This window comes from Apteryx mantelli, chromosome 1 (assembly GCF_036417845.1).
Source record: "Apteryx mantelli isolate bAptMan1 chromosome 1, bAptMan1.hap1, whole genome shotgun sequence".
NCBI lineage: Eukaryota > Metazoa > Chordata > Aves > Apterygiformes > Apterygidae > Apteryx > Apteryx mantelli.
Genome location: NC_089978.1, coordinates 146235780 through 146257284, shown reverse-complemented (window position 1 = coordinate 146257284; position 21505 = coordinate 146235780). Strand labels below are relative to the sequence as shown.

General features: G+C 41.1%; 1 protein-coding gene across 1 annotated transcript in view; it reads right to left on the bottom strand.

Annotated features, from left to right (window-relative positions):
- The window catches only part of ITPR2 (inositol 1,4,5-trisphosphate receptor type 2), a 271787-nt gene that overhangs the window by 25356 nt on the left and 224926 nt on the right, over nucleotides 1-21505 (bottom strand). The window contains exons 48-55 of the mRNA XM_067305912.1: nucleotides 19539-19664; nucleotides 16516-16691; nucleotides 15009-15173; nucleotides 12642-12837; nucleotides 10434-10526; nucleotides 5187-5314; nucleotides 3219-3384; nucleotides 1763-1923 (exon numbers count right to left, since the gene is read on the bottom strand). Of these exons, the coding sequence (XP_067162013.1) occupies nucleotides 1763-1923; nucleotides 3219-3384; nucleotides 5187-5314; nucleotides 10434-10526; nucleotides 12642-12837; nucleotides 15009-15173; nucleotides 16516-16691; nucleotides 19539-19664 (1211 nt within the window). The remainder of the gene's footprint in view (nucleotides 1-1762; nucleotides 1924-3218; nucleotides 3385-5186; nucleotides 5315-10433; nucleotides 10527-12641; nucleotides 12838-15008; nucleotides 15174-16515; nucleotides 16692-19538; nucleotides 19665-21505) is intronic.

The following is a 21505-nucleotide window of genomic DNA, read 5'->3' as shown; positions in this document are numbered from 1 at the left end:
TGGGATAAACATTAATACTTAACATACATACTTGCAAAGTTAAAATCATACAAATATTATAGGGAGAGGAAGAAGAAAGTAGAGAAGGAATAGACAAAGTACAGTGTCTCTTCAGTCTAGAGACATTGTCGATTTCATGAATTAAGGAGTATTTCTGAGATAAGCTGGAAATATTTTCATGTATTAAAGGGCGACTTGCCACTATGTCTGAATAATTTCTTGTAAGGGAACAGTGGATACAAGTTTTTTGTTTTAGTTTTTGTATCTCTCCCATCCTGCTGCAGAAGCGTAGATCCATTATTGCTTACCAGCAGAACTGGACCAAGCTGGGCAACAAGACTGACAATCAAAATTTCCATGGGCACAGGCTACTCCTCTGCACCCAAGCACTGAATTCCCATGCTCTGCCACACCACCTTTTCGTGTAGCAGTAATAACACTTAAAAAAGCTCCATTTCACCGGGGCACTCAAGCATGTGCTCCTGTCCAAACACAAGCCACTAATGCAGTTTCTTCACGGTAAGCTCTGCATAAGCCTGTGCAGCAGGAGTCATCTCGTCTAGCTTTAGCCAACTTCCAATTAGGTGTCTTGTCTAAACTAATCATTAGGTTCTCAATGGAGTGAGAAAGGCAATGCCCAACTATCCTAGATACCTTTCTCAAGGCAGGATAAATCACCCAGCTATCTGCACCAACAGGGAAGGGAGTTGGGATCTATTTAAACCATGGGCCTAGCTTTTAGACAGCTAAAGTTAAAGGAGAATAATCCTCCTCTTGGCCAGACAGAGGGCTAAAAAGGCACCCAGAATTTCACCAGTGAGATTGGGTCGTATATATAATCAAAGGCCTGATGAAGGATAACAGAGCAGATACTCTTCATAAGAAATGAGGTCCCAGAAAGGCATAAACAACAAAGCCTGGTGTGCATTTGACTACATCCTCCTCTGGGAGTTACACATATGCCAGCTCTGCAGCCACAGACCCTGGCACAGGCCCTTATCAGTGCTGTACCTGCCAGGAAATCCAGGAGAAGAAAATGCTGCCCTAGAATATTACAACAGGTAGGAAGAACAGATCCCTTGAACATTGCTCTTTGTGGGGATGCTTTGCAGTTCCTCAAAAATGAACCCCAAAGCAGGGTAGCATTGATAACCCAACCCTCTCTCTCACTGGAATGAACCCTCTTGGATAGCAGGCAGGAACTGAGATGTAATTGAACATCTCTCTGCCCCAGTGCCATCAAATCTCTCTCTCTGACTCCAAGTCATACTCTCACTGCCTCGTGATGCAGTTTCTGTAGCTCTTCAAATCCCTGCAGCAGCTCTTCTTGGTCTTTTCAATAGTTTGTTCAGAGCAGTAGTAGGAGAAAGCGCTAGCCCTCCACACTGACCCTGTGTTTCACTGTTCAGCAGGAGTTATTATTTTTCTGGACAGCAGCCCAGAGATACTGGACAAAGCAGCAGCAGTAGCAGATGTTATGATGCATGCTCTTCTGACTCTGGTTTGGCTAATGAGGCAGAGGAACCCACAGAGCATGAGAGCACGAAAGCCAAAGTAGAGACTGTGGTCTATGCCTTCATCTTTTTCATTATGTTTAAGACTGGGGCTTTGTTGCAGACTGTCTAAGACATGTGAAAAGATCTTTAAAAATACAGATCGATGCCTCCTATTGTTAAGACAGAGAGAAAAAGAAAGATATTCTCTGCTCTAGCTGCAAGAAACATCTCTCAGTTGCATAAAGCACATGCCCAAATTGACTTACCACAATCATTTGTGCCACATAGCTCTCAGGACCAGTGTATTCAGTCGGATCTTTAACTTTGACAAGAACTATAAAGTACAAATAATGCCACATGTTGTGTTCTGACTTTATATGCTCTTCAAATGAAACTGTCTTGTTATCAAATTTGTCTCTCTCCAGTCCTGCAAAAGACATGAACATAATGTGAAAAAATAAGCTTAAACATAAAAATACCCAAATCTGTTAAATATGTTAGAGAAAGGAACCTAACAATTTAAAGGATCATAAATTTGAAGGGTCTTAATTTAAAAGCTATAACCACATGCAGTAACTGTCAGGCAAGAAATTCCAGGCCAGAAGGCATTCCTGACAGAATTCTTTCAGCGCAGCATTTACTCTCTTTTGTGATATTTCCTCTTAATAACAATAACAATATAATAAATGTGTTACAGTTTTACAGTGCCTTCTATGCTGAAGGCTATAAAGTGCTTTACAAGCTTTGGCTCTGATTCTTTCAAAATGTATACTGGTTAGCACACAGCATGCAATCCAGGTCCTGATCTTGCTAAGATTTATGCACATGCTGAGCGTCAAGCATGTGAATAGCCCCACTTAAGCTGCGGTGGGATTGTTTGTGCGCTTAAACTTAGCAGTGAGGGTGAGTCTTTGCAGCTCTGTAGTCACACAGACTTTGCAGAGCTGTAGTCATAAGATTTTTTTTTTTTTTTTTTTTTTTTTTTTTTTTTTTTGCTGTAACCAGTCAAATCTCTGGTGGAGAAGGCCATAGTCAGGAAGGACAGGATTCACAAATGTTTTCCCCCATGTTACAGCTTTCCTCCCCGGATCTTTTGTGGCGCCTTCCATAGACACTAAAGCCATTGTGCTCTGCACAATGTTCATCCCTGCCAGTACGACCATGGAAACAACACCCAGCCTATAAAGAAGAAGGTATTTCTGAAGTCCCTTAGGGAAGTGAAGGTCTGCCCCTCTTTGTGAGTGCACCTCAAAATAAGAGTGATTCATCTTTGGGTTTTGTGAAGATGATTTCCATTCAACTTCTTTGTTCCCTGTTCCACATCACCTTCTGAAACACGCAGATTTTGCTGTTGTTACCCTTCTGGAATCCACTGTGCTGTGAAATAGCAAGCTGTACTTTCATCTGCATCAGACTTTGCGAAATAAAGTCAGTAGCTGCACCATCTCCATTAGCAGCGATGATGCAAGCGTGAGACACAGCTCTTCTCCCTCAGATCCTGGGTGGAGACTGGAAAGCCGTCTTTTGGCAAAGCTATCTTTTGACTCCTAAACCAACTCTGTTTCTTACTGTGAGGAAATAAATTTGGAACCAAACTCTAACATTTTTACACACTTTCCCTGTAGAAGAAAACCACTCTTTAGGTTCATGCTTTATTTGTTGAGGAATATTTCATTTTATTCTTTTACCTATCAAATATCTCAACAGCTCAGTAATACTTACCACAGATGAAACAGGTTGTCTTCAGTATTTCCTCTTTTTTCTGCTTTTCACTCCTGAGATCAGCGAATGTATCAATGATGACTCCAAAGATTAGGTTTAGAACAATAATTATGACAATGAAATAAAATAGAAGATCATAAACAACTCGTGCAGCAAACAAGGGCTCCTGAAACAATGATAAGGTTGCAATAAGATATAAAAATAGCACACCTCTAAAATATTAAACAACATTTTCACATTAGCTTGAGCGAGGCAATGCATAAGAAAAGGCTTTCTTTTCGTATGCTAAATTCTACTGGCCTTACTCACATAAGAGGGATTACCTTTATGACTGAGCAAAGTAGTACTGGCCTCATATGCTCCTATCTCTTTGGGACTCTTGTCCTTTATGCTGTTCCACACAGCATGAAGAATAGACTAGCTTGTCTAGTCTATTCCAGATGCAGTATAGCTGCACTAGTGTACTGCTTTACCAAGGGTAATTACCTTGCTAGTACAGTAATAGTGATATCAAGTTGCTGGTACCCACTGAGCACTATGACAGATCTCCCTAATACTGCGTGGGGGCATATAGGGATACACTTATGGTACGTCTTTGTGGAATGTTCCAGATTGACGCCAAGTCTGCTCACTGAAGAACGGGAAACTAGGGGAGCATGCTTGTGGGATGCCAAGAGCAGGCTATTATCCTCTGCCCCCAAGCAGGGCTTATTAATGGTTTTGGCACTGTGCTAGTGCAGTCACATGGCTCTGAGCTGGCTCAGAGGGGGCAGACCAAGTTCGCGTCTTTCTGGAACACCACATGGGCATGCACACACACACGTGGGTGCACGCGCACACACCCACACCGCTCTGCACTGCTGGTATTCCCCATATCATCACCACTTTGTGCCTTCACATCATAGTCACTATTCTTCTTGCAAAGACTGGACTGGACTCTCATTAACACTTCTAATAAAATACTAAAGGAGTTCTGTGGCAGACAGGAGGCAACAGTCAGTACAGGAAGGAGGAACATTAAAACCAAGTCCTACTCTTCACCATGACACTGACTTGCAAGTCACCGATTTTCTTAGTTTCCCACATGTTCATGAGGATTACAGTGCTATCCTTGGTGAAGTGTAATGTAGTCAGCATCACATTACTGCTAAGTGGCAAGGGTCACTTGCAAAGCCTGCAAGTGTTTACAGACTTCATGGGGATGGACTATGGGTCCTGTAGACTCTCCCAGTCTATGAGTTAGGACCTAGATTCCTACAACCAGCACAAGAAGCTCTTTAATTCAGACATGAATTATTTGTATCTGGACCCTTGCAAGCCCTGCTGAGAGTCTATTTGCGAATTTAAGCCTTGTGTTGTGGTGTGGCCCACCAAAGGGCTACTATACTGCCTTTATTTATGCTGGTCTTCTTAATGCTTAAAAAACAAATATCATGAGTAGTTCTTAAATGAACTGAATTTTGGAGAAAACTTCTGGAAAAGCACATGTTTGCAAAATTCTGTTTTGACAGTACAATGCTCAATACAAATAAACAATAGGATCTATTCCAGGGCAGATGCTAGGTTAAATCTCAGCTTAGCATACACTCCATGTACTACAATGGAGAGTCTTGACATATATTCATCAATCAGTCCCTTCTGAAAGTTTGCATTTACGATTCCTACTGTAACAGAAAACTGATTAAATCCAGCAACACTCCTTAGCAGTGTTGGAAGGTTATAATATGCCCCAGATTTCCAAAAAGGTAAACTACCACCTGGTGTTCCCTTCTTCATGTAACATCATCACAACAAGCCCAGCTTTTCCCATTAAAGGTTCCATCTGGGATGTAAAAATTACACAGATAAATCAACTGTGTGACATTAGAGCCAACTAGATAAAAATATTGTCTATATCCTCCAAAATTGACTTTGGCATTCATGAGACGCTCAGGGAGTAATGCTGCATTTCCTCTGACAAACACTTACATCTTTGGAAGGCTTTCTGAGCACATCTCCCACGCCACCACCATTTCGCAGGCCTTGGTTTAATACTGTCACAATGCACATGAGCAGGGTGTCACAGGTCCTTTCAATTCCATCCTCCTCTTCCTCACCTACAGACAGGAGAAGAGCTTTATGAATCACAGCATCAAACGGTCACTTCTCAAACAGAGCAACAATTCCCTACCAGAGAAAGTGACTGCAATACACATCTGCCCCTCATATTCTCCAGCTAGAATTTCAATGATCATCCCTATCCATTTGCACATCACTGCACATACTTCGGCATAGCAGGCAATATTAGCCTGAAGAGAGACAGAGAAAATCCCAAACAGTTCTCCCACTAGCGACTGTTAAGGGCCCAGAGCTGCCATCCCTATTCTCGGGAGTACCCTTTCCTTGCAAGTACTCCCACCAGTTTCACTAACACTGCTTTTCCAGGGGGCCCCCTAAATGCACAGCTGACACATAGAGGAGAAGCAATAAAAACACAGAATTAGAAGCACATTCATAAAAGGATTGCCTTCCTGTGAAATCATTCCTCTACCTACTCATGTACAAGCCAAGTCATGTTAATGTTTCAAACCATTAAGGAGGGGCTGGCTCTTACGTGAGTAAATCTGTTCATGATCTTTCTGCTAGAACACATGCCTAAGAGCACGCCTGATAGACATTAAATGAAAGACTCGCGCTGACCTCAGCCTGAAAACTTGGATTCTATTCTTATCTCTGCTATAGGGCTGCTGCGTGGTTTTGGCCGAGCCACAGAGGGTACTATTGTGCGGGGGGTAACTGAACGTGCAGAGGAGCCAGGCTGGAACACCAGCCCCCGGAGCAACTCTGCCACCACGGCCAGGATCCCCCCCACCGCGCGCTCCCATGCTGTGGCTGCAGCAACGGCTGCCTTTTGAAGAGCCCTGCTTGAATCTTTCCCTGTGTCCCGCTGGCTTGCACTGAAGGGTCAGGACCATAACTGCCATTTCTTCTGCCCTCCTTTGCTTTTCTCTTTAGGGATACATTTGCTTAAGCTGCTAAGGCAGAGATTCTCCCTTGGGTTTGCTCCATGCATTTATTTTAACATAGTTTAATAAATAACTACTTCTGCTGCTGTAGTTAACTGAAGCTGCGTATTTAACAGTCCCAAACTACCACATCTGGAGCACTGAGATAGACTCTGATAAACTGAATTGACTGAAAGTACTCAAATTACAGATAAGCAATTTGGATTTAAAATAGGTTCCCAAACTGTGGTGTGTGTGTCGCGATTGGTACTAGCAAAACAGAGCTGGTATCTGCTGCTTTTGCCACCACTGATTTTGCTATGCAAGCAAATTAAATTAAAAAGAACTCCTGATTTAAGCAATTTTTAGCAAAAAGAAAAGCAAAGGCAGGCATTGGGGTAGATGTCCCTATTAAACTATACTGTCATTATGGCCACTACTACCACTAATAACTCCACATTTCAAAAAATTGCTTAAATATAGAAACTGAAAGGATTGAAACAATGAAACCTTTTTTTCTCCTTCACATCTGGAAATTTTTTACTAGCAGTGTGATCCTAGTCATACTAATTTATCTCCTCTGCTTTTGCATCCTGCCCTTATTTCCTCTTTCCAAACATTACTCTGTCACTTTTTTTGAAGTTAATATCTATGCTTAAGAAAGTTGACAGGCCACAAGAGAAATAAAAAACCTTTACAAAAGCCACTGCTTCTATTTCATTTAGGTAACTAGAGAACAAGATTTCCACTGCTCGTGCGAGTGGGGTCAGGTGCTGGAAACAGCAGATGGTTAGATTCTGGCATATGACAAGGATAAACCAGGGCTGCGAACTGGAAGCTGCAACACCAGAGAGAGATATCTGCTCAAAATAGTGACCTGCAACTCTCCGTGTCCACTGAGTTGCAAATTCAGAGCAAGCCCATGCTTCAGAGCGACGCAAGATACCGCTTGTCAGCTGACTGGCACCATCTCACAACAGCAAGAAGCAGCATCCCCCAGTTTCCACTTAGTTTTTGCCCCTGTAACTGGGGAAAGAAAAATATCACCTGACACAACCTCCTGGAAAACGCTGCCCACATTTCACCCAGAAGAGCAAGCTCAGGTTGCTCTTTGTCAGGGAATGAGACTGCTGACAGCCTGCAGTGGGCAGAAACCTCCAGTGCAGTAGTGCAGGCTGCGGGGACTTCCACTCCCACACATGGAGCTGCAAGGGCTGCCTTCAGTCTGGAAGCCAGGTAACCCTGCTAGCGCAGTGGGCTCATAGCTCAGGCTCAGCTCGTTGACACAGACTATGCCTGTAATATCAATAGGAGTGGATCTGTAGAGCAAAGTGGTGCTAAGGACCCAAAGTCCACACTTAATGAGGTTTGGGGGGTTTTACTTGGGACCAACTCTAGCCTGGTTTGTGGCTGGAACGACCATTAGTGGCTGGACAGCTCTTGGTAGACTCCTGCAGCATGTCTTCTGACTAGGCTTAATCCAAAGGGAACCCAGGTTGAGCACTCTCAGATCACACGACGATGTCAATCACAGTGCAGGAAGTGGGAGGACAGGAAGATTTGCTACAAAAATCCTGATCTGAAGGCACACAGCTACCCAGCTTCTGGGCCAGAGCTCCAAGACAAGCACAGGCAGGACTAGTGCCCACATCTACCAATCTGAATTTGCCAGGAGCAGTGCCAGGCCAGGGAGTGTAATGAACATTTCAAAATGTCCCCTTTTACAAACAGATATCTTATACATCCTTCCAGCACTGATCTTTACGTGCTAAAGAGCACAAAGGGAATAAAGCTAAAGCCATGTACTCTGTGGATGTGAAGTTCCTTTAAATAGGGTACGTCTTCCAGCCTTGCTCTCAGTAGCTAAATATTCACTTCCTTCCCTATAGATGTGCATTGGGTGGAGAGAAAAAATGTTCTCCATCCCATCTCCTCCACCTTGTTACCTGGACTTGGTTGTATGCACATATAACCCTCCTGAGGGCAAGAGGAGACTACTGCCATGCCAAACTATTTAAGGTCCCAATCCAATAAAATGTGTTTATGTAACTTCAGGTACAAGTTGCTCCAGCATTCCAGCCCAACTGCTCCTGTACTTAAAGTTACTCACATGATGAAACACTTCACCAGGCAAAGACTTAGGTGATACAGAATTGCTTTTGTAGTGAAGCGCGGGAGACTCTGAGGGAGGCGAGGCAAAAGATTTTTACACCGACAGATCAGTGTAGCAGTGCAGAAGCAGGCTGCGGAGAAGGGATGTTCTCCGAGCAGAGCAGATTGGCTCCCAGTTAATCCCCTCACCTACATGAGCAATGACTGAGAACATGCTCAACCAGTGAAACTCAGGACAGAAGCAGTTTCATCATAACAAATGATTAGCAGTGATCCGCTCTGAAAAGCAAGATATTTACATCTCCGCACTGGAGCTGAGACAGCACTGAGAGCATTTCATGTTCCCTTCAGACAATCGCGGACTGACTTATGTGACTATGACACGAATCCCCCCAGACCTCAGGCTGAGCTGCCTTTGCATTGCATGGGGCTTGCACTTTCGCCAGAAGGCAGATGATCTGTCTCAGGAGATGACAGAAGGTAGAACAGTACTTTTTGACAGCTGATTCACTGGCTAAGATGAGCAAGATTCTTGCTGAATGTTGTTTTTTAATGTTTTTTATACTGGATGTATGAAACTCTTCCAAGATTAAGTGACAGTGCACTTAGATCTTTTGTATAGCCCCCTTTCATTATGGTTTAATTCTAAAGAAATAGTATCCAAACAATAAGAAATGTGAGATTTCTATCATTTAGAGAGCTTGGCAACAGCCACATTGCAGCTCTTTTGACTGATTGATTACTCTTTGAATGTAGCAGTTTGCCAATGGCTCATAGACTGTTTTCTCTATCTAGTCAGACAGTTTCTCACTTTGCTTATGAGGCCCATTTACACAACAGCTGGGGAGAAAAAAGCCTACTTTTACAGCCCTCTCCCCCCCACCCTTGACCCTAAAAGCTCACAAGTTAGTAGTGGGAGAGTAAAGCACGTGCAACAATGTTATACTGGAACACAGGACAGGAAGGGACCGTCTGTGTCCTCAGTTTCAGCCCCCAGCAACCACAGGCAACTGTGGCAGTAAATATGCCGAGCCTGTAGACCATCCACTGTGCGCACACCCACACAGCACAGACCACAACATGCTAAAACAAATTTAACATCTGTAGTGAAAGACCAAACACCACAACTACATTGTGCCATAGAAAGAGAGTAGGAGAGACAGAGTAGTGCCACCATCACCACCATCAAAGGTCCCTGCCTAGCTAAAAAAAAAAAAAAAAAAAGGCTAAAAAACTCCCAGGTGATCCTGTAGCCCCACACTACAGAAGAGGACAAAACACTCTATCAGCTTGATCTGGGAAAAATTCCTTCCTGACCCAATATCTGGTAACTGGTTTGACCCCAGCAGGACACAACAGACAGGCCCTTTATTTTAACTGAGCATATTTTAAGCTGACAGGATCCTTCTGACATATGTATCAGACTCATAACGCAGGTATCAAAGTAAAACCAGATGAGCTCATCTGCTGAACTCCAGCAATGAGCTCTTTGCTTGCCACAAGCATGAAGCAATGCATCCTTCCCATCAAAACAAGGCTTGCGACAGGCTGCATTCGCTTGCATTTGCCACAAGCTACGAGTGCCCAGATGGACTGCAACCCATGCTCAGCTGAGCCATGGCAACTTGTTAAGACATAGTAACTTGATCCAGAGTCTGGGCTCTTACCTCTTCTGGCTACACTGCAACCTCTGTCTAGATGCATGCAAAAAGCATAAGCAAATGTTCGTTGATATATGCTACACAATTAAAATCAACTTATGTGGTCCTAAAATGGATCTAATAGTGGCTCTCGTGCAGGTCATGAATGATGCAGATCAGCGGCAAGCTTTCTGTCTCAGCAAAGTCAGCTAGAAAGAAACAACCTGTACGTTCAAGCATAATGATTCAGCAGGCTCTTCTGATAACAAAATTAATGTCAATGCAGTTGGAAATCAGGTGTGGGAAGCACTTGCATTATAGGCAAGTTGCCAACTCAGCTCTAAGCCTTGCAAAAATTGAGCGCTTCTGAATTACAGCAGTGATCATCACTTTTCATGTTGAGAAAAGTCCCTGTAATAACAACACATGAATCCCTCAGTTCTAACTGATCACAGTTTTGGGGCAACTTTTGTACTAACCTGGGTTAATAAGTGGAATGCTTGTAGAACAGTTCTCTTTTGCACAGGCTCCCATCATTGATGTGAGGGTTGTAGTGAGGACTTCACCCACACCTGAGGAGAAAGCAGAATCTTCACAAAAAGATAGATATTGCAAAACCTACCCATTGATACAAAGTTTTATATTGCTATTCTCTAGAAGCAAGTCACTGATTTGAAAAGTTGAGAAGAAAAAGCAGACCTAATCATACCAGCAATTCCTCCCATCCCAGTCAGCCTCAACATCTCAAAGCAAACACAAGGAACAAAAACATAATTTTATATTTAATGTATATCACAGCTATTCCCATTTCATCTCCCAAAATTAATGAATCTACATCAAATGCTGCTACTTCTGGTTAGAACAAAATATATTCAAAGAAAGAAACAACTGCCAGATATGAAAATAATGTCAGCTTTAAAATCATTAGATAAATTATTCACAAAAGCTGACAAGAAGGACACCAAGCTGATGTTCAGTTATCCTGAACATAGAATATTTAAGAGTTTTCAAAGATTATAACACAGTTTGGTACTCATTTGTAAATATGTATGGGTTTGAGTAAAACACTAATTTAACATTTCCAAAGTGGGTAAATGTGTACATCAGCTTGATTTTATCAAACCAATTTTATCTTGTGCATCTACAACAATTTTCCGCATTTCAAATCAGAGATGCAAAAAGGTTTAAGGAGAAAAAATGAAGGCAAAATCATACAACCAAAATAACAGTCTAAGACAATCTGCGTAACACGGGAAACAGATCCATTCTGACTTTCTCTTGTAATGCTTTATAAAACAAACTTTTAAAACACTTGTCTTGGGATCCATAATGTTTCATCATACAGAAATACACAGTATCTCATCAAGATATTTTCTGGATGAGAGTTTGAGCAGAAATGGCAATGTATAAAGCTAGCAATAATACACATGCTCCACCCTGAAAATCTATTAAGAACCCAACAGAAGAAACACAAACACAAATGAACTACTGAATTGGATCAGAGCAGTGCTCCATATAGCCTAGTATCTCTAAGAGTGGCTAAAATTATTTTTCAAAATGAAACTTCAGACCTTAAGTCCAGCTCCAAAATGCACGGTATGTCAATATGAGCCACCTCAGCCTTTTTAAGGCTGTAAAAAACCTGGTAAAACCAAAGTGTGTTAAAGAAATCTATCATGTTCTTTTTTGTTCCCATATAATATCAAAATAGCTATATGGGTACATCACCCTACCCCATGCTCACAAGTCTTGAATGCGTTTTACCTCGTTTGTGTGCATTAGGTCCTGAAATAATGAAGTTAGGAAAAGGCTGGCAGGCATGGAGCACACGCAGCCTGGGCTGGATCCTACTAGCTGTTCTGTGCTTGTGTACAGGTCTCAAGAGCTCAGCATCTGGGAGAATCATGCTGCTAGGAATTTAATCACAAGCTAGTCTCAGGTATTTCTACATAGAGAGTTACTCCTCTGCCCATGCTCCTAGCAGGCTGGTTGGCAGCGCATCCAAAGATCTCAGCAGACAAGATCTGGCTTTTGTCTAGCAAAGTGAGCTTGTAACTCTCCAAGCACACTGGTACATCTTTCATTCCAGAAAGTTGAAATCCAGCCCTTTGCAAAAACTGATTAAAAACCTCCCAATGATTTTACTGAAGCCACTATTATACACTAATTATCGTGTTTGTGAAACATGCAGTGAATTTAAGAGTTGTTCCTGGAAATCTCCAAACAGCAGAACTGTGGATTCTATAATAAATTTCTGATGAAGTTAAAAAAAAATCAAGTGAATACATCTACTGATCATGTGAAGATCACATGCCTCATGTGCAATACACAGAAAATACTGTGATCTGCTTTTAAGGTGGGATATGTACCAAGAAAATCCACTATGAGTTGCTCTTTCAAATACTTTGGAAATGTAGGGGGTTTTTTGATGTTACCACAAGTTAACAGAGAAAATGTAATAAATCAAATGTGAGTGTGATATTTTAGTATTTCAGCAGATAAGACTAGTTTAAAACAACCCTACATATTACATTTTACCCAGCGATTTAACTTATTACTCAAGCATATAGAGCTAGTTCTGCTCCCATAGATAAAAAGGCAAAATTCAAATTTCCTTAGAGGAAAGTTGGGTTAGACAGACAGAAAAGGTATCTATCAGGAACAGATTTTAATGTAAAAAACAATACCTGCAACAGGGGTCCTGATTTTCAGCCTGTCCACCTCCATGATAAAGTCATCTTTCAAAAACAGGAACCCGATGATGGAGAAGAGATAAACTAGGATGAGTGCTAGCACTGCAGTGAGGATAATGGAACGACCATTTCGGGTAACACTTTTTATCACATTTAGCAAAGTCTCCTCTCTGTACACCAGATCAAAGAGCTGGGAAAGCAAAGCATAGAAGAAAAATGAACACAAGAAAGGCAATATATAGGTGTTACATAGGAAAAAATCCTGAACTATGGCAACGTACATGTGCCATATTCTAAACTCAGCTTCATAAGCACCCAGGGCACACTGATTTCAGTGGGAGCTGGGCATCCATACAGGAGGAGAGACTATAGCACAGAGTCTTAGATTTTAAGAGAGATCACAGTAAAATCCAAAGTTAAAAAGCATACATGAGATGAGAGACTGATCCAGACTTTGGAACCGGTTAGGATCAAGACCGAGTTGTTTTTCTCATATTCAAAATAGGCTAGATTAAAATCTAAAAGCAATGTCTCCATATTATGGATAAATCTACATCTACATATTAATTTTTCATATTATGTCTCATCTGATAAACATACATGGGGTGGATCTAAGAAAAGCACTCATGCATTCAGGTCATCACATGTATGTGAACCGTTTCCTTGAGTTCATGGGACCATGTGGAAGTCATTCATATGTGCAGGGATTAGGGCCATCTCTTTTTAGGGCAAAGTTAAATTCATTTCACTGTTTGTATAAAACTAGAAACTTCTATTCTTCTTTACCCAACACTATCTGCTTTCCCAGTATTCAACTTTAAAAGGAAGTGTACATTAAGATAGTATTTCTTTTAATGTCAAAGGCCTAGAAATAACAATTAGAAGCAAAAGGTGCTCTTCAAGAAACTATAGCTTTTTTTTCTTTTACAGTTCTATTGATGTTCTATAGTGCTTTGGGCCTTATCTATAATATACATATTTCCACTTCAAAACACCCAGATTACAGATATAAAGTGACACACAATGATTTACCAAAACAGTCCACAGAACAAAGTATTAGTCACAATTCACAAGATCTAAAATGCTTTGTGAAAGGCTTAACAATAAAGCAAGAAAGAGGGAAGACAATTATCATTCATCCCATGCTAAACAAAGCTTAAAATGAGTAACAAATATCAGAGTTTGGGATATTTCCACTATGAAGTGAACATCTGTAAGTAACTAGGGAATGTTGACAATTGTACCATCCACGAATCACGGACATTTGTCAATAGCAATCATTTAAAAGAGTAACTATATACAGTGTTTCTTGCACTACTTGGCATGTAGGAAAGTATTTTAAGATAGCTGTCACTTTATTCATTGAAGGAGTAACAGATGATTTAGGTGTGTGTTTTCTAAGCCAGGTGGCAATTAGTAGGAGAGTTCAATTCATTGGAAAAGGGTCCTGCAGCTAAACTCCCAAAATCTTGGCTCTTTTGAAATCTATCCAAGCTTTGAAGTCGACTTTAATGTCAAGATTTGGACCTGGAAAACTTGACTTCAACCGTAGCCCTGCCAGAGTAAGGACTGAACCCCCGAAAATTTCTGTGTGCTATGGAATGCCAAGAGCTCACCACTATTATAATGGAAGGTGAAACCATGTAAATGGCCACAGTTCAGTCAATCTCCCTGAAAGTTTCACATGCTTCAGCATAAAACAAAAGGATTAGAAAACAAGAGCAGTGAAATACCTTTTAATGTTATTCAGCGTGAAGAGAGCAGTTAGCTGAGTTTAGTATAATTTTGTATGATTCATTTGCACTGCACCTGTATCACATTATAAAAAGGCATTCCATCTGGGTAATGGCAACAAAAGAAAATGAAAGTGGGATACATTTAAAGTGATGAATCTTCCTGCTACACCAGCGGCATGCCATCCTCACTCCCCAAGTGATTTTTTTTTTCATTAGGACTAAAGGATGAACTGAGGAATGGGATCCTTTGGGATAGGCATTGTACACACACAAGTGAACAACTCTTGTCCAGAAGAGATTACCATTGAAAGAGACACAACTGACACTATAGGAACAACATATACAGAACATGTACACTGGGGAAGGATGGGAGAAAGGAGAGGGCAATATGACAATTTTCTGAAAAGAAATGGGCAAACTTTCACCTCTGTAATAGAGATAAAATAAGTCCTAACAGAAACAGATTCTAATGAAAACAGCAGCTCCTAAGGGGCACCAACAGAATGGTATGCTAAAAATACACATGATTTGACTTGATTGTCAGGAAGAAATTGAAGACAGCTGCACGTGTAACGGTATTTTCTATTTTTGCAAAGTTTTCCCCTCCACAGAAGCACACACTTACCAGGAAACTATAGAAGAATTCATGCACGCAGAGGCCCAGCATGCAGACCAGGACGTACGCCACGTGATAGAGAAAAGCCATGTCCATGATGACCGCTCTGTAGCCACGAGTAAATGTTCCACGGTTCCCAACAAAGCTCACCAGAAACACTATTTTGTTACAAAGCTGCGGGAGGTAACAAAAACTAGGTTTATTCGATCAGAAAAATCCTGTTATTGATTGTTTGTATCACCATAGCATGTGAAAAGTCTATATAGGTTGCTTTGACTAAATGTTCAACGTCTAGATGGCAGAAGGAACATGAGCTAAATCCAAGTCCCAAGGTACAATGGGAATGAGTTCATGAGAGCAAGTGGAAGTATATCCACCCCTCTAACACAGCACTGTGTCTCATTAGGTTATGATATATTTCTGTAACATTAGCGAGTAGGCAGGGAGGGATTAACGCCATAAGACATTAAGAAAAAAACTGGAGAGTGAATCCCTAACACTCTGGAGTTCAGAGCTGAGACCATATGGCAGCAGCTAGGAAGGCTACCATGGACAGAACAATAGTAACACAACAGGGTGTGGGGTGGGGTACAATTAACTATTTCCTTCAGGTCATGTTTTTCAATATAAAATCCTTGAAATAATACTAGCGGCTAATACTAAAATAATACTAATTTTTGAAGTACAGCATTTAAGCAACAGCATCAGATTCTCCATTGCTCCTGAGCTTTGCCTGCAAGGGGACAGCAGGGTAGAACTAAATGCAAAATGGGTCAACCTCATGTGTTTGGTGGTCCAGGAAAAACAATGAGGACTCAACACCATTCTTCTTTCACAACTTCAACATGGGTAAACACTGTTTACTAATATTTACCCTTGACTACGTGCTGGGGTATTTTTAAGCATGCAAAACTCCCACAGAACTGGTTACAAATACCTAATACTTTGCTGCCTGGCTCTAAGGTGAATTCGAGCTGTGGCAGTCATGCAGAAATTTAAATAGATTATTTGTGAGCATGACCGTATATCCTACCACACTCAATAAACATGCAAAGGCAGACACGAGTAAGTGAAGAGATCTGGGAAAGGGCTGGCAGAATTTTTAATTTTGAAACTTTTTTCTTCTCAAAAAGACAGATTTAATTCCAGATTTAATTAATTGTGTCAATTTTGCTGAACACATTTGGTAGTGGAAATGACTCTTTTTAACAGGAAAAACTGTATTTTTTATTCTTTTTAATTCAACAATATTTCTTTTAAATTTCACATTGTTTTTATTTTTAAAATATGTGCACATGCACAGAAGCTAAAAGTCTTTTTTTTCTCAGCTTTTCAGTTTGCTGATATTGCTGTTTCAGGATGACTGAAAATGATTTAGTTATTTTTTGGCTCAACCAGTGAACCAGAAAAAGAATTTCTTTGCATAGCTCTAATCAAGGAATTTTTTTTAATAAGAGACCCTTAATATCTCTACTTCTGCTGAAAGGGTAAGTCTGCTAGCTTTTTAAGTACTTACATTAGCAGCACCAAGAAGTATCAAGGTGGGACCGAGCCCTATAGTATATATAGACCTGAGAATAACAGACACCAAAAAGGGTCGAATACCAACAGGCTTGGAGATGAAAAACAGCATTGCTGTACAAAGCGCCACTGCTATCCAGAGGAGGACTGAAAACAACGGAGAAAGTGTGCCTGTATAGAAGAGAAAGGGAGAAATGAAAAAGGCATCTTTGGAAACTCAGTTTTGCACTACGAAACAGATCCAAAAGATCAATTCCTTTGCCACTACAGCTAACAAAAAGAGTGAATCACACATCACAATTGCTGACCACAACTTGCCCTAATTGCAGCAAGAAATATTATCCCAGTATTCTTGATTTTGCATAGGTAATAATAATAAGAGCAGCTAATAAAATTTCCATTAAAATCCAAGGAATGCTCAGAGATGAAGCAGTTTACCCTTCTCCTGGAGCGATCTGCTAATCAGCTCCCATCTGCAGGGCTCATTAGAACTCCCTCACTCTAATTCCATGATTGCTCAGCTACAGAAATAGCCAGTCCTCAGGGTGGCGCAGCAAGTGGCACCGTGCTGCAGTATCACGTTTCGATTCCAAGCAGCACCAAACCGCCCCAGTTTGAGACAAGCAGCTTTCTGCTGAACAGCTGCGGGTGTTCAGCGGGAGCCTCCGCCTCTGCACGGGAGCAAGGCGCTCACCACAGCAGGAGGCAGCTGTGGGGATTTCAGCAGGAACAGGCAGCAGCTGCATTGCCACAAGCAGCTGAAGAGCTGCGTCTTGCTCCCGGGGAGGCGGCGGGTCCCAGGTCTTGCCGAGCTCCTGCAGGCATGTGAGCCACTGTGCTCAGAGTCAGCCTCTTGCTGCTGTGCAGGATGCTGGCTCCTGGCTCTCTCTGAGTTTTGAGTAATGCCCCTATTCTCCCTCTATCTTTGCTTGAGGCCCTGGAAATATATCACGTTGCTCTGATATAGAAAGCACACTCGGATCTGGGGGCACTGTCACACTTGCCTGCTGACTTCTATTGTTATCAAATGAACTAAGAGGTCAGTGTCGGGGGAGAAAGGAATAGAAAATTTGGCTAGACTCGCAATAGAAATAATGCTGTCTGTCTGGCAACAGCTACATGGCTAAGTATTATCGGTGGGATTAGAAAACAATGAGGTGAGGCCCTGTTCTCAAAGTTCAGATGGCATCCAAATTTATCCAAACTTCAGGAGTGTTTATATCCTTGGCAAGAGGTTCAAGGTCAGCTCTGTCAGATAGTTTCTCTGCCAACAAGATTTGGAAACTTTTAATGGATCCTAAAAAAATAACTTCAAAGTGGATCTGAAATCTTTGAAAAGGTAAGGCCAAAACCCTCAGTGTTTCTTTAAAGAATCATTTTTCCTTGCTCCCTACTGCAGGTCAAACTCATGTCACGGGACCTGCACCAGTAACATGTGTAGACATGACATGCACGCCAGAGGCAAAGAGCCCTCATCGGGAATGCAATTTCACTTATGTCATAAGACGCGAGAATTGCAGAAATCTTTTAAAAGGCAGCATTCTTGGGATGGTTAGATCAGCCCTCAGACACGTGAGTGTAGGTGGCTTTACTCAAGGTGAAAGGGGGAAAATGTGAGGCAAACTCCAGTTCTTGGGTCAGTTTTTGGTGGAGGGGGAGGCTGGAAGTTAGGAGTCTGCCTTGTGACCATACTAATCCCATCTGGCCACACCTATTGTTTATTGTTTATAAATCCCTTTTACTTCTACAAGCACTAGGAATTAGGATCCTGAAATGCACTGTCATTGAAATAGCTGGATTTTGGGGGCCACTTCAGCTAATACTATGTAAATCTGCTGTTCAAAATAAGTATTAATGCCTACCGATTGCAGACCAGAGGATTTCCATGAGTATAGATTAGCTAAAAACTTATTAGCTTAAAAGGTTTATTTTTAACTCTTCATTTCTTCTCTTCTATTGCACAGGCTCTGACATGGGCACTCTTGAGTGACCCTTCAGTTTACAAACAGAAAAGCACCGAGTACAAACACTATCCTTTTACACAGCACAACCTCACAAACTTTGCTGCACAAGGCTGCAGAGATGCCTGCGCTGTGACCTGCAGAGACCACCCCGTAGGGTGAAAGGGCAACGTGGTCTCCATGCCAATATACTTTAATCTGCTGCCTTTCTGTTCAGCCAGCCCACAGGAATGTCTGATGGTGCCAATTCTGGTGTTTATGAAAAGCACACGTATCTGCTAGGAGCTGGACTGCTTTCACCAGCTCAGTTCACATGCCATCAGGCAGAGGTGACTTTCAGTCACATTACAGACTGGATACAAATCAAAGACCCAGAGGTGAAAGGCTCAACTCTCATTACCAGTCTCCTGAACTATTTAGTCTCCTTTATCCCAATTAAGCTTGTTGTGGATTCAAAGTGCCCTCCTGCTAGTTTGCTGCATTTATTTAATGAAATCTATTATTTGCTATATTTCCTGTGACCTGTGATGAAGCAGAGCCAGAACCACTGATTTTAAGCATACTTTTATATAATGCATTTATCCGCTGCAACAGTTATGTTCTTTTATCCCAATAAACCAAGCAGTGAAAACGCAACAAGCTAAACAGTTTTCATATCATTCTATTCCATATGTTTTTTAAGGCTGTAAGTCATTCAAATTGGTGAGTTTTAAGGAATCTCAGTCCTTTGGCTGCCAGGAACCATTCTTTAGCTCAGAGGCTGTAACTGAATGTGTACAGAAGTATACTGCAATATCCAAAAAAAAAACCAAACAAAAAAAACAACCCCGAGGTCAGATTGTCTTCAACTCAGCTATGTTTTGTCCATTTGCAAAGGACATGTGACACAGAAGATTGGCCACATCTCAGGCAACAGCTGGTACCTTCTTAAAAGACACTAACTCAATGGCATCTGCACATATGAGCATACCTGAAGATGCTGTTTTATATAACTGTATTACTTTGGAATGGAAGGTGTCTGAAATTAAAAGGAAAAATAAAACCAAACCCCACTTGCCTTCATCTCCATCATCTCCAAAGGGGTAGAACAGAGCAACTGCTAAATTGATGAATACAGCAAGGTTGAAGGAAATGCTCCCCCAGAGAGAGATGTGTCTAGAGAACCAGAACAGGGGTGGATTATCTAGAAAGGGGAAAAAAGCAGCAATCAATGAAATGAAAGCAGGCATGAACTCAATCAGTAATGGTTTCAAGGGGATTAAAAACACAGATTAATGAAGAAAAATAAGTAAAGAAAATAAATATGCAGGATCTTTAACTAACTAAAACAGACAAACATTAAACACAAGTTTGCCATAATACATAGTTTCCAACAGAGCTTTTAATCCAAAGATCCCAATACAGTTTATTAAATATGAGAGTTTTGCCTTTGGTGAGATTTTAGGACTGGATCTTTTGTGAAGGAGTCTTTTCACCTGCTTCTGAAACTGTAGCCTCTGTGCATGGAGACATGAAATCAGGTAAACAAATAGTTTTTAGCACTCTACACATCAGTCAACCAGAAGACCCAGAATGGGTCAGCCAGATGACCCATTTGGGTCAAAGATACAGATGATATTAATCAAAGAACAATGGAACAGGTAAGGCTAAACTGTATTTTCTAAAACAGTTTATTTCTGTTGAACTAAATATATCTTTATCTCCTTGGAGGAACAGGTAAAATTTGGTCTGACTGGGAATTGTTTTTATGGAAGCTAATAATTTCCCACATGATTCTCAGACATTTAAGGATACCTGCTGACTCTGTACTATTAGAATTATCCTAGTGCTTAGAATGGCACAAATGAAGCCAGGACATCCAGACGGAAAGTTCTGTACAAATACACAGAAATTGTTACGTCCCAAAGATCCCACAACCTAAATAGAAAAGACTAAAAAGGGAGTAGGGGAAAACAGGGTTAAGATATTGTGTCCAAAGTCACATAAACTATTCAGCAAAAAAACTAAGAACAAGCTCAGAGGGCACCAAGACCCAGGCAAGTACTTCATATATATGCCTGCACTACTATAAGTTTAAATGAACATTTAAAACGAGCTTCTTTGTGCACTGGTGTTAAAAAATCTCTAACCAGTAAGGTTTACCTCCCTGAAGATGACGTATTCCTATAATTAGATTTTAAAGTACTGCGAGTCTCCTGCAAATAGAAAGAGCATATTCTTGACTTGTCTACACCTTTCTGCCTGCTTCTGAGCCATAGTCACCTTAGACTTTTCTGTATGAATGTGAACGTAGCTAACTTTTCATAAACAGTAGACTCCTTCAACTGAATATGACGGTCTCAGACTTTAGTCTAAACAGACTTTAATGGTGGTTAGGTAATATTCAGATTTCACCTGTGATAAGCTTATGCTGTTGACTGTTGGGATTTAACACTTGGAGCCACTGCAAATGACACCTGTCAATTTATGCCACACAGACTGTATGCTAACAGACACTTGGCTAAAGAATAAACCTAGCCTGAACCTCTATTATATTTTCAAACAAAATAACATGAAGACTTGTGGTACATTCCACTGATGAAAGGCATTGAGGAATTTCTGTTCTGAATAAAAATAAACCAATTTTCTTTGCTTATAGCATTAGGCAGGTCTGGTCTATGTAAGTGCTGGGTTGGACTTTTTTATTTGTGTTTCTTAAGCACGGAACACAGATATGCTTTTGTTACTATAGTAATTATTCTACAATATAGTGACTTTTAGTCCAAAATAGACCATGCAGATAGGGAGTTACTCTGGAGTCATTTTTTTTGCAACTGCTGTTCTGGGCAGTTTGTCAGTATAGACAACTTCTCACAGTGACATCAAGAAAAGCGGACCTGGGCCAGTAGAAATCACACTGAAAACTTATTATTGCCTCTGCAAATTACAGCCTGGGAATTGAAGTTTATAAAAACTGCAACCAACACTCATGTTTCCATTACGTTAAAGACGCTGCATTAAACCATATTGCTTTAACTATCCAAA